This window comes from Centrocercus urophasianus, unplaced genomic scaffold (genome assembly GCF_019232065.1).
Source record: "Centrocercus urophasianus isolate 14NV4802_14NV808 unplaced genomic scaffold, USGS_Curo_1.0 seq_14, whole genome shotgun sequence".
Lineage (NCBI taxonomy): Eukaryota > Metazoa > Chordata > Aves > Galliformes > Phasianidae > Centrocercus > Centrocercus urophasianus.
Genome location: NW_024884586.1, coordinates 28200238 through 28214895, shown reverse-complemented (window position 1 = coordinate 28214895; position 14658 = coordinate 28200238). Strand labels below are relative to the sequence as shown.

The window sequence follows — 14658 nt, the reverse complement described above, 5'->3', positions numbered from 1 at the left end:
CTCATGACTGGAAAAAGAAGTATAAAGACTGCCTAATTTGGAAGACAGACAGTTTTCCACTGTTGTTTTCTTGAATATTTGTCTAAAAAAATATTTGATATTTGTTTGGAAGTGTTTGCAATCTGCCCTTTGAGGTGAGTATTCAATAAATTGTCCATTGCTGAGTGCTTTTGCCCTAGACACTCTGTTGTACCAGAGAAAAACATCTTTACCTCTAATACTCAACAATTACTCATGATTTGTTTCTTATTCTTTGGTCAAAGACGACTTGTAAAGTGACCTGTAAGGATAACTCAGATGTGGGTTTACTTAAAAGTCGTAGCTATGAACAGAAGAAAATCACATAGTGCCATCAGATTTATTTGCTAACTTAATAGTCCTGTATCCTAAACTGTTCCGAATGAATTAATTAATACATAAATGAAGGCTAAAATATGAGTGCATGAGGACATTGCATTATGCTATGTATACGTTAAATATTTTATCCTACCATAAAGAAGAGTATCTATGAAAACTATGACTGTTTTTTTATTACCTTAAAATATTGCAGTTGTTTCTCAGCATTCATTGTTCCTTCATTTTCTTGTCTCAGACAGGAATTGAAGATGAAAAGCTCTGTATCTCTCAGCCACCCTTTCAGCTCTTTGATCCTGACCTCCAGCTGCCTTACCAGGCTGCCGCTTTCAGGCGAGAGCAGGTCACGTGGACCTAACCCACTGTGCCCTACCATTGTGTCTTGGATCTTCTCTCCTAGGGTTTTCTAATACATCAGATAAAGAAAACATAGATTAGTCTTATGCACCAAAACACATACAGGTTAATGAGCAACAAGAAGCATCTGTTAGATGACTAGAGAGGTTTTTATTTTTAAATTACTACTAATATCAATCAATTTCACTCTTTGTTTCCTTCTTTCAATCAATTTCATATTTTGTATCTTTGTTTTTCACTAATGCCACAGTGTTGTTCTCTATGGGTCACTGGCTTTGCTGGAAGCATGATAAATCAATGTTTATTAGGAGCAACTGTGGACAGAGAAGACAAAATGCTACATAACTTTATAAAGTAGTTTCAGAACTTGTCATCTACTTTAGATACTTATGACTATAGGACTTACGATTTCTTGGCTGTAAGAACAGAAAATACAGCAAGCTCTGAGCCCATCTGGATCTAAGTTTTTAGCGTAACATTGCAGTAATGAAATATTTCCAAGGTACAAACTGTCAGGTCAGAGTTTCCAAACTTGCAGCCCCGAAGTTATGTACAGGAACAGTTAGGTCACATAACATCTGGCTTGATTGTAAAAGCGGATGAACTCATTCAGACACCAATAAGCTAGAAATTGCAAAGCCATCAAACCAATTATTTGGGCACCTAAATTTGGATCTAAGTTCTCCATGTTAAGCATCCACTTTAAAAATAATGGATCAAAATAAACATTCACCTCTGATCATTAATGAAACTAATTAACTATAGCTTTTCAAAGTAGCACTTCTAATAAAGGAATTGCTGAATAACATTTTGATAGCGGACACGGTGATGGTAATGAATATTCTGAAGAGGCCAGAGATAGGAAGTTACCTTCCTTTTTAATATTTTGAAAGGCAATCATTTAAACATCACAAAGGAAATATGCAGTTGCCTGCTTCTCCTATGCCTAGCAGTATTTTATCTGACCTGTAAGAGGCTGTCAGTCTGACACTTATTATAAGTAGTAGATCTGTGTTACTGATTGTAGAATACTCAATATACACTGACAATCACATCCAATAACCTTTTAAACTGATAATTAGCAGTGGTTAATTGTTGTAACATGAAGACATGGTTTTAGGTGACCTAGGATGTCTGTCTGTTGGAAATACACCCTTCATTAAGTTACTGGAATATAATCTATCATAATGAACTTAGCTTCCAAAATAAGCTTAAAAACCACAAAATTAGATCAACAGACATTAATCTACTTTGTGGCATTCTGTAAATAACGTCCTTAGGAGATCATAACTGAAAAACATGTTTTCTTGGCACCACCCTTCTATTTTCATGGTGCAAATATTGATAATTTGAAGACCCTCAGTGGAATCCAGTGCTAGCTATTGTTTTCACGCTGTAACAAAAGTAGCAGCAGGAGGTGAAATCAATGCCCTTGGAGGGTAGGGTCACAAAAAAGAATTTATTGCCACTTTTTTGTTCTGGAACAGTTTGCAATCATAAATTCTTCATAAACAGAATACTTCAGAGAATGGTCCGTCTTCATAAATATACGACAGAGGACATCAATTTCATTTAATTCACAATTTGTGTCAGCACAGCAGATGCCAATGCCTGCCTTGATAGGGTTGTTTAATATGCAATTGAGACAGAGTAATATTCAGCACAGGGGACAAAATTTCACAGATTAAACTGTACGCACCACTGACATTTCATTCTAATGTATTTCCATTCCACACTGTTCACCTTAGATGAAAGTAATATTAAAAACCATATCCCTCTATTTTACCATTGTTAGAAGTTAAAATCCTTGTCTTTAATTTTTTTTCATGCCAATTAAAACATAATCATGCCAATTAAAACAGTATGCCTACCACCGTTAGTTTCTGTGAAGATTTTTATTAAATTAAACAAAACTCTATCAAACTCTGCTTATTATTAGTGAAATTGCATTTAGCAGGAAAACAGGAATACTTCTTTTTTTTTTTTCTGTAAATGCTGAAATTATTTACAAAACTTAATCCAGAGGTATATTTTAATCTCAACATGCAGAGAAGAGGGGGCTTCAATTTTTCTTAAGAAGTTTTCTTAGATTTTTTGTAATTATTATCACTTACTCATCATTTGCATCCTACCAGCTGTAATCAGTGCAACTGCATTAATCTGATTAAATACACTGAATGTCATAAATATAAGGCTAACTAAAATTATTTTAAAATTTTAAAATAAAATACATGAATTTATGTAAAAGAACAGGTTAATAGGTCCCATTTTTATTAGCAAATTTATTCTTGTTCAAATATTTCAAAAATGCTACATATTACAATTATAACTGGAAAATAATAAGCTCACTAGTTAGAAGACAACTTTTAACATTTTCTGACAATTTGCAGATTTAGACAATCAATCAGTTAGAAACAACTTTCACTGAACTAAACGAACTCAACCCTCTATAAAATGGCTATTGTATTACCAAATAAGCTAAAGCGACACAAGTCAGTATTTAAAATGATGCTGGCAAGTTGCATGTATAGTTTACTCATAATATATTAGAAATGGTTTTTAAGCTCAGATAATAGCATGCAAAATTATGCAATGTGACTGTATTGTTAATATCACGCATCTATAATTAATCATTTAAAGTAATTTATAAATTTATCTTACCCTTGATTTGAAGTGAAGGCAATTAAGGAGAGAAGTGGATGGAAAAATATATAGTTTGACCTCTCTGTCTCTCTCTCAGCTGTTTTACAACAATAGGACTACAGTGTCTCCTGCATGGTGCCATCCCTGGTCTCTGGATAACAGAATCTCTATATTGCTTTTTTTGCCAGATTCTTGTATCTCACTCCTTGGCTGAGACCCAGCCCATCATAGCGTGAAATGAATTACATGAAACTTTTCTGGCTTTTGTCAAAAGTGAGCTGAATATAGCAGTATGAAACATATCCTGGCTGCATTCTAAGCTTCAGGTGTTCAGATTTATACAGAATCTGCATATTTGTTTTTGAGCCATCAGAGTGACCTGAAATATGCGGTGACAACCCCACTTTTCATCTTAAGGGTATAGTAAATAGTTAAACAGTAGATGTCTCCAACATGTACCTTCAGAATAAATTCTATTAACATTCACTCAAGCATGACAGTCAGTGTATATCAGATATACTGCATTATAGTTGACTTGGTGCATACCCGTAATACATGGCATATTTTACTTACATTTTTATGTATTAAAGAACTAAAATTATTAAAGTCAGACAGGAGACTGGAATAAAAAAAAATCAACACAAGAGGAAAATACTATGGAGTTTTTATAATAGCATGAGTAGCTTGTTTGAAATGTACGTGGTGAATTGAAAGAGAGAGATATTTGTGCCTCAAATTAGAAATCAGGCAGACAGCGTACTTCAACACACAAAAATGTACACATAACCCACAAACAGTAATAAAAATGCAAATACCCCGAGCAGTTCCCATTTTTCATTAATTGAATCCACTTTTTCAAGGAGATCATTTGGTAGTAAAACACCACTTTTCTTCAGAGCTTCAACCTTACTGAGCAGTTCCATCTTTTTCGGTTGCCTGATTGACATTTCTACGCTGTATCTCTAAAAAGAAAAGAAATAGATAATATTAGCTACTGTGACGAGTCTTCTCTACAAAAAAAACCTTGAACTTTAATTCTAAGAGTCCAGTTGATCATGCTCACTGTACTATTTTCTTCCCCCCCTTTTTTTTTTAACACATAATCTTATTACATATCTGAAGAGATTTAGGTACCAATCATATTGCCTTCTGGGTGACATATAAGCACAGGCAGTTAGTGATGGATTACACTTAGTAATATCCACTTACTCACAATATTCACGATATTCACATGTGCGATAGCATTCACTAACATCCTCTCATCCAAAGCTTGATCTGCCTTGTCTCATTCAAGGGAGTTGGTATCTTATTTTTCAAATATGCTACTTCATCAGGTACCACTGAGTCTCTCCACTGAAAAAAGCCCATGGAAATAATTACAGATTTATGTTTTCTGTGAAGTTTATTTTTGCTCCCTCTCCATTTTGCCTTATACATGGGCTTCAAACATAGCAGCACATGAAAATGTGAGGGCTTCACCTTAGAAAAACACTTCGACGTAACTCACTTGTAACAGAATACAAGTAACTTGATTTTTATTGTGTCAACCAAGAGTGAAATGGCACACAAACGACAATGGCCAAAGTGTTAATACAGTCCTGCAACAATGCTTTATTTCCTCCGCTGTTAATTATTCCTTAAAAAATAAAAAAGAACAGAGAAAACAGGACTAAAACCAGAAACTTTTTACAAAATCGACTTAATACAAATTTTTGAATATTTTAGCTGCATGTCTAAATATGTGATATATACTCTATTAAAATGTATTCTAATCTGGAGATGCACAGGGAAATACATCTCTTTAAGAAAATTTTATTCTCTGAAAACCTGAGTTAAGTGTTCAGTGTGACAGCTACTACACTGATCAATTAGTAGCTGTTACTTTGGGTTTAAAAAAACCCAAAATTTAAACACAGACATATACTCATATACATGCCATACCTATAGGTAAGCTAATTCACTCTCTGTCTTACATACAAACTACTTATAGAAATAGGAGTAGTCAAAATCACACCTTTTAGTGGTAAAGGAGAGTTCAAAATGTATTCTTAAAGGAGTTCATGAGACATTCATAAATTATGCAGAGTTATTAGCAAATTACATCCCAAACATTAAGCTTCCTTGCTTTATTTTCAGCCATGAAAACTGGAACAGCAGCTCACACGGCAAATGCTAGTAACTGAGCCAAGTATAAAAATTAAATATGAATAAGGAATGTTTAAAACATGGGTGCCTTTTCCAGATGTAGAGAGATATTCTGTAGGAAAACAAAGCAAAAATACAATTGGAGACAGCTTAAAGAAAATAATAAAGGTGTGAAATCACTGTTTCAGCTAACAAGTCCTCAGCATTTCCATGCATATGTTTGCATATTGTTAGTTTCATATTTTAATCTTTCATTTGCACAACACATGCACATCATTTGTATTATGTAAACTTCAGCAAATATTAGTCGTTTGTGGATCACAGAGCAAATGTTTTAAATGAGGTGATTTAAACCATTTCTCATTATTAATGAACACTGATCAGGTGTCTGTGTATCCAAAATTACATGAATATGCATAGTAAAAAACAAGGAATTGTTTGTAAAGAATTTGCCTTGTGATACAGAGTGCACTGTGACTAGTTTCAGACCTGTAAATATTAGGCATCGACCAGATTTCACACTGGCAAACTGAATTCTCAGTTCAGTTTGGCCAACATCATTCTGTTGGACTGAAATGTTCAACAAGTACTTTTCTTGGTCCCACATCTTTGCCTTTTCAGCTAGAATGGTTACTGGAGGCAATTACGATCTTCTTCATGCAATCTGATTTCTATTTAAAAATGATATAACTGAAAAGGATTTGCATAATTATTTCTATGAGTACATGTAATATCAAGGGGAATCCAGAGTCCAATTTGCTAGGCACTGAAATCCAGTTCATGCTACTCCCTTTCTTTTGTCAAGTGAATTAATAGACTGAGAGAGTCCTCTAGCTGTGTGAGGCTGGTGCAGGCATAGCTGGCTAATGCCTATCACCTGTTACAGGCTGCTACAGGGTGGACTGCAGTTGGTAGTGGTCCTGGATGGCATAGGACCAATGAAGAAAAAAAAATACAGTGAATGTTTTGTAACTACAGTGTTTTGCTAACAGAGAAATGTAAAATGTTTCCTTTAATTTTGGGTCAGATGAAATAATGCAGTGAAGCATAATCCAAATAGAGTGATGATGTTATTAAAGGGTTATTACATTAAAAAATAAATCAGATAGATTTTATGTACAATCTCTGACTTTGTCACCATGTAACCTACTGTATAAACAAGCATGACAAGCACTGATTGACAGAAAATGCATTATACTATAACTATAATAGATGAAAATATTCAGTTCATTATTAGGTATCGGTATGTGACTGAGAGTCAGTATTGTTTCATTTCTGGATATTTAATATGCAGTACGTATTTTAAGTTAAGGGAAGAGCTTAATGTTAGGAGGTATAGTTTAAGAACTGATATAGTTTAAGAACTACATGCTATTGCTAATGCTATTTTTTAATCCATTAAACACCTACACTCTAAGCAGTTGCATGGAAAAAATTAGCTAGCAGCTCTATCAGCGCAGCACAACCCTAGTCTGGTAGGACTTCTTAATCCTGCAGTGAGAAGATAATTTAATCTTTAGATTCATTCTTTCCTCAGCTTTAAGTGAGCAAATGCTGCTCCATTGTGACAGTCCATGGATGCTATGATATAAATCATTGTTTAATAGGCAAAAATAAGATTAAGTAAAAGTTCCGGTAGCTTTTAATATTTAATTTCTCATGACACTTCTCATGTTAAAAAGTTGGGAAAAAAATATAATGAAATAAACCCGCAAAATATTTACAGCACGATTAGCTGCACGCATGCATGGCTGGCTTTGTGCTCCTGAAGCCACTCAAAAGAAATTCCAAGTTAAAGCATTTGGGCTTTTCATTCCCTCTCTCTCAATATGATTAGTACTTCTCTAAAGAAAAACAGTAGAATTTAGCAAAAAGCAGTAACATTTATTTATGAATAAGTTTGGCAAAATATTTAAACCATGAGAAGTTGAATTCCAAAACAAAGCAAGTTAAATTTCCTTTGATAAAAATGTTTTACAAAACCTAGGCAGGCTTGATTGAGACATGTTTTTTGACACTTTAATTAAATGATGCCTCTTTTCTTTAAAAAAATTATATAAAACATTTTTTGTTTGAAAAATCACACCCGAAAATTCTGCCCAAATGGAGACTGGAACAATGCCTTGTAACAGTGTTAATTGTCACCATGGAAACCAGAAGAATAAGCCATTTTGAAACTGGTATAGAAGGCACACATTGAGCAACTCAAGCATTTTTCAGCCTCCTTCAGTGTTAAGGAACAAGATGCCTAGTCACTGAGAGGTCAGAGAAAGAAATCATCATGAAAGGTTCGTAGATGAGCACTGTCTGGTAAGCAATAAAAAAATCTGTACACAGTTAACAACTCCGTAAGACTGCACACCACATCTTTCAGAAAGAGAAACATCACAAAAAGATGATCAGGATGAGGGTGCAGATTCCGTTTCCCAAGCAAAACTTTAGGGCAATATTATGCAAACCTTGCCCCTAAAGCTCCCTGGGAATTCTGTTGTTGTAATAAAACTTCAGAAGAGGAAAGGAAAAAAAAAAGCCTGCATGATGGAATTCAAAATAATGCTCTAAAAGCACACAGAGAGATTAAGACATCCATTGTAAGACTTTTGTATGGTGCTTCTGTTGGTTATAGTGAAAAGAGACTAGACATACTGAACACACAGTGGAGCTATGGCTACGAAGTACAGAAGAATTAAGCCAGTGAACTTTCTTCATTATTGGAATAAGGGTGTGCTATTTGTAGATGTTCTGCATTCCATCATTCACATACTAAAAAAGTGCCTTCAATCAAATGGTACTGCACCACAGACAACTGAGATCACAACTCAGTGACTTCCAGTTTAATTTTTACCTAGATTACATCTTTAAATTTTAAAACTTAGCCTTTTGGAATGATTTGGTTGAGGCAGACACAAATAGACATGCACAGTCAGGGGTTATATATGCAGACATTCAGTGGTGACACATTCACAAAACATGGTATATACATAAAGTAAATACTTTGCAGGTAAATTCACCAAATACCCAATATAAATATACGTAAACATACAGCCATGCACATATAGCAATATTTGCCCATCATCTCTTCACACACATTCTCACTTTGCTTTCTGGATAATGTTTGCACTCTTCATGCTAGGCTTCATGGTGGCCCCTTAGGAAGCCCATGCCTAATGCCATTCAGTGAAGAACAAAGAGTCTTTTTATTCCAAAGTCCAGGGTCCAAAGCTCAGCTGTATACAAGCAAAGTGAAGGAATCTGCTAGAGGCCAGCCTTCCCTTCACAATAGCTCTTAATGCTTCTACCTTTTTGGTACTATCAGTGTGAAACATTTTAGAAACCGTCCAGAAGCTTGGTTATATATCTTATGTTGTCAATAGTACTAGAACCTCTGGACAACAATCAAGATCTCAGCTGAATGCTTTGTCTAGATAAATAGCAGTTGCTGTTTCTTGCAAACTTCATGTATTTCACTATTAGCAATATATGGTAAATAATTGCACAGGGAAATTATAGAGACTCCTACAATTGTCCTTGTAAATTAATAATAGGCTTTCCTGATTGGGATAAATTTGTTGCTGAGCCTTTGGAAAAATTAAAAAGTGCAATGTCATTTAAAATTGCCAGAACTCACAGAGCAAATTACATCTGAGGTTAAGAATCAGTTTTTCCTCTCCTAGTTTATTCCATTTGCATGATCTGAAAATCATATTACATTGGCTATGTATTGTTAATTGGACATAGATTGCATTATCTTTAATATAAATCAAACTACAAATACTAAAATGAATTGCAAATTCTTTAATAGAAGATCATAAAACAATCTTTTTTAAGCATTTCCCATTAATAATTTAATTCCAATTATATCACTCAGAAAACTCAAGAAGGAGAGTGCTAACTTATTTCCATTTGCTTTTCCCCCTTACAAATAAGCACAGTGGTAAAATATGTATTTGTATGAGTGAGCGTGTGTGTATGTGTGCACGCCTGTAAAACAAGACGAATTTTAGCACTTTTGTCTTAAATCCTCACATTTTTGTTTCAGAAAGTAACAAAGGTGGATTACACTTCTGCAGCACATTCCTTTTCCTGGCAGCTGGAGAAATAAACACATTGAAAGAAATATTAAGTAACTTCATGAACTATTTCTTTCCTACATTAAAAAATTTTGCAGTCAGTACCCATTGTTCTGCCTTTTTCTTAAGGAAGGTGATCTCAACACTTTAAATTTTACTATAAATGTAATATCTTTTTGAAGACTTTGTATGCCCTTTAATGAATTTATATTAAATATTTAATACTGTTTAGGGCATATCCACTACTACCAAAAACAGTTATATTCCCAGCAGTCCTACTGTTTCAGGCAGAGGGCTTGATTGATCCTCCTAGCCTGAATTGAGTAGAATGAAAAGAAGCAGTTGGAAAATAGCTGCAATCATTTAATGCAGATGACCTCTGACAGGCTCACAGCTCTTCTATCTGAACAGAAATTTGCATGGGGTCTCTGTGCAGAGGAACAATGTAACCTAAATGGTAGACAATCTTTATTCTAATGAAGTGGGTGTCAAGGTCAATGTAAAACTGCAATGATAAATGGTGCACCACAAGGCAAGAGAAGTTGCATAGGCATTGTAGTGCTTTCACATTAATTGAAGGCTGAAATGCACTGAGTGAAAGCACAAGACTCTCTTTTCACCATAATGTGTTAATGCACAAATGTTTAAATGTTTTATTCAAGCCTCTAGCCTGTTGGCTCAAATCTTATTGCAAACAAAAATACAATAGTTGGCCAATAACCAGAAAAATAGAACTTTTTATTAGCTCGCCTTATTTCTTGAATCCCTAAGAACTTCCACAATCTACTCAGAGTACCAAAAGAATATCAAGTCTCCAGACAACTAATGTAATTCCCATGATCCTTCTTCTATTTAGGATATCTGTCTTTAATTAGTTCCAAACAAGCAATCCTTTAGACAACTCTTCATTAGATACCATTCTCAATGAACTAGCTGCAAGAAGAAAAGTCATGCTTCGATATTATTATTTCCTAGATTCCAAGTTTTCTTTTAGTATATAGTTAACATCTCCAGGTGCCTTTTGTTCTCAGTAAGAATTAGACCAGTAAAACTGGGTTTTGTAATGCAAAGAGTTGTGTGCCTGGAGTGGGGACTAAACTACAGTCTGTTATTGTGGCTTTGTCAAAACTGCAATACGACTATAATTATAGTACTTCATCAGCTGATCAAGCAATTTGTAGGAGGCAGTGCATTTTGTCTTATAAAAATGAGGAGGACAGTAATCTGCTTTTTAAAATCCTGAGCTGCTTAAGCTTATTAAGGGTATATTGTTTGCTAATACACTCATTAGCAGCCAAGCATTTTAACTTCATCAATTAAACGGGAAATGGTGTTGCACGATTAGTTTCACAAAATGCTAAAATACAGATAACAGTTTGCAGTTAAGAATTTTAGAAAACTTCTTTTCACCTGCAAACTGCATTAGGCATTTCAAAACATTCTATGCACTGAGATACACATGGAGTGGGAGCACTGGGGCGGGGGGGACGGGGGGGAGGTTGTGCATGAAAGTAGCTGGTGAAAACCCTGCATCTAGTTGTGAAGCTAATTTTATATATATATATATATATATATATATATATATATATACACACACATACACCCACTTCTAATTTCCTAAGTCCCATAAGGATTGCTGTTAAAGCAGAGAGTCAGTGCTGACACTGATATTACTCCTGAACATTACTCCTCCGAGTAATCCCTGGGATGACAGAAGTTCATTTTTGTGAACAGCAGCACACTGCTTCCCTGTATCATAAAAGGGTGCACAATATGGACGATTGTTTTTGAATATTTATCAGCCTTTATAGTTTTAGGCTCTTCTGTGCAAATAGATGCTAACAATGCGCTTACAGTTATTAGCCAAGGAGCTATAGCTTGTTGCTAATTAAGGAGCCACAGCGCTTTCAGTTTGCGGAGGGCTGAGTGGCATGCAGTGCACAACGCCATTTCCCTGTCACAGCTCGGCTGCGCCAGTGTATTTTCCATACAGAAATCAGTCTTTTGGATATTGCAATTCAGAGAATAAACTCCAGAAAAAAAAAAGAAAAAAAAAGAAAAAAGAAAAAAAAAAAAAAAGAAAAAAAAAGGTATTATGTAAAGGAAAAAAAAAATAAAAATAAAAGCACGTTAGTGATGAAACTGTTTAAAAAACTGTACAGCTTCATCTGTGTGTGATTTGTCAGGTCTGAAGCTTTGACGTGCCCAAGGGGCAGACCCCAGCGGGGAGTAGGCTGCAGAGCTAAATAGCTGTGAAAGAAGTCTTAATGTAGGATGGAATTCAAACTAACCTTGACATGACCTCAGGAAAAATATGCAAAAAGTAAAATGAATGCACTCTGCAAGATACATCCTAATTTCGTGGCCAAGCTGGTTAGTTTCGCAAACATAACTGGGGCTCTAAAAGCAAAATAAAATACAAGAAAAGGAGGAAACTTTGGAATTCAGAGTAAAAACTTAAGCTGGCATGGTGTTACTGTGGAGGCATATGAATCATTTGGAAACAATCCAAATAAAAACCAACACTGAACAATATTGTTGTCAGGCTGTCTATTCAGGAAAATTGTTTTTTTTTTTAGGTTGAATATAAATGACACAAAGCCAAGATTACATCATTGCATTACAAAGTCTGTTGTGGCTTTTAGCTGAACAAGCCTCATGGATCTACTGGCTGATGGCAGTAATTCAGTAAGAAGTTTTAAGGGCTTCTTTTTCAGCTTTGTTACTCTAAATATAAGGGAATTTTCTTTAAATGCTGATTATTTTTCTTTAATCCATATCCCTGAGCTTGCTCTGAAAGCTTACTACATGATACAAAGAATAAAAATTTGAGTGAGGATATTAAGTCTTGATTTGGCTTTATTGCGCATTTTGCCCATCTTGCTCAATCCTCAGTTAAGTAGGAAGACATTTACCCTGGCACAGCAGCCAAGAACTGGCTAATTCACTAGATATGTGGCGATTTTAATTGAGCATCAACTTGTGTTGAAATTCAATCCTTTGCAATACCAGTTATTTACAACACTATTAACCTGTTTTTAAGTATAATTAAATCACTGAGAACATAAAAAATATAACACATTGAATTTGCAAGGACAATTAAATATCAGCTGCATGAGATTCCACTAGATCTACAAGTAAAAGACAAACCCTGGCAGATGGTAACAGAACATGGTCCCACAATAGAGGTTGCAGTGCAGTTCAGGTGTATTTCATATCATAACAATCTACTGATCCAATAAACTATCCTTTAACTGGTATCTTTGTCTGATATCATAACAAATTTCGGAGATTTATCCCATGTTGCTTTGACTAATACAACAAGGTATTTTTCACAACTAGCATCAAAAGTGCAACTTTTGGCACAGACTAATATATATGCAACTTACAGATATGCTTAAAATATCAAATTTGGATTTAGCATAATTTACATTTGTTTAGTGTATGAAGAACAACTGATTTAAAATAAACTAAAAAATAGTGCACTTTAAGAATTAATAACTACTGTATCTTTGGATTGCTGCTCAAGTATTTTTATTTACTGAGGAAAAGTGTAGATTAAATGGATTCCAGAACACTGGAGAAGACAGTAGTTAGCCCATTATTGGTCAGAAAATGTATTAGATGACAGGGAGACTGTATGACCTGGAAACACAAAGGTGGAGATACACCTCTCCCTGGCCTGATATTCTGAAATGCCAACCCAGAATGTATCAAATGTCATTCGGTTACATTTTTACTTTTACATTTTTACAAAACAATACACAACAATATAAGATTATGAAGATTTTTTGAAGATAATCAAAGAAACTAATTAATAACCTGAAATTCACATCTTATCCTTCTCTCTGCTAAGCTGCGCCTACTTGTGCAATATGCATGAAACATAAAGTTGGAACTCCTCTACAGAGGAATTAATTCCAAATGCACAGCCCATTGTCAGGCTGCGTGTTACAGGCTGTGTTTTATTTTGAAATGGATGTTCCTGCACATTTATCTTTCTCAGGCTGGCTCTTCTGAAGTCCTTACTCCATCGTTACTCAGCCAGAATGCTAATGGCAGGCAGTAATAACCTCCCGTGAGTGAAGTCCAACTGAAAATCAACAAATAAATTATCCTGTCTTCTAGCAGTACCTTCTGGGATATGTTTGAGGATAGAATATCTCTGGATCCTTCTTCTTACCTATTTGTTGTACTGTTACACAGGAGAAGAAGCTGTCAACTGCAAAAAGAGCCAAATGGAAATCTAAACCGACACAGGCAGAACTAAAAGTCTCTACCAAAGAGCAGGAGAATCCACAGAGGAGCTCTGGGATCCAGATGGCTCTCTCATCCCACCATTTAAGGCACACTTTCTTTAGCAACCCATGTTACTAGACCTTGTCAACTGTAAGAAAAGAAAATCATCCCTTGCCTTTGGCAATAACTGCAATCTGTGCAGGCTGGTGAGTGAACTCATGCCAAGGATGGACAGACTCTGTGTAGTTAACTTGGACTCTAACCTCAGAATATGCAGATCTGAGTTCACAACACCTGTAGTATGTAGCATAACAACATGATCTTTATCATATTTGAACTTTTTTCTACACAACAGAATTTACACCTGTTTGAGAGCCGAAGTAAGGTGCTGCTTGGAAAGGTGCAGCCTGGTGTTGACAGCAGATTTCTTAATTTGCCCCAAAGTTATAATGAAAAATGACATTCTTATTTTATATTCATATTCTGTACTATATTAAGTAAAGTGAAAGCTAATAGTTTTTATAATTTGCTATTTGATTTGTTCCTTATAATTTCCCTTGAGTTATGTCAAAGTCAGCACAGTCAGCAGGTCCACTAGGAGTGCTAAAACATCAACACTGACTACCTAAAACATTGGCTATCGCTCTAGTTTCTTTTACAGCAATGCCATTGCAATTTACTGCATCAAAACAATTATTAAAACATGCTAAAAATAAAGTTGTATAGTTAGTCCCATTTTATCATCTCCAGACAGACATTCTGAATACTTCAGGAGACATGAAAACTAATAGCTACTCACTTCTCTAGTACAAATTAGAGTTATTAAAACAAAAGGAGAAAGTTATCATTG

At 34.9% G+C, this 14658-nt stretch overlaps 1 protein-coding gene across 1 annotated transcript in view; it reads right to left on the bottom strand.

Moving 5' to 3' along the window:
- AKAP6 (A-kinase anchoring protein 6) overlaps nt 1-14658 on the bottom strand; it is a 213849-nt gene that overhangs the window by 45431 nt on the left and 153760 nt on the right. Inside the window, exons 9-10 of the mRNA XM_042814990.1 lie at nt 4170-4316; nt 536-760 (exon numbers count right to left, since the gene is read on the bottom strand). Coding sequence (XP_042670924.1) covers nt 536-760; nt 4170-4316 — 372 coding nt within the window. The remainder of the gene's footprint in view (nt 1-535; nt 761-4169; nt 4317-14658) is intronic.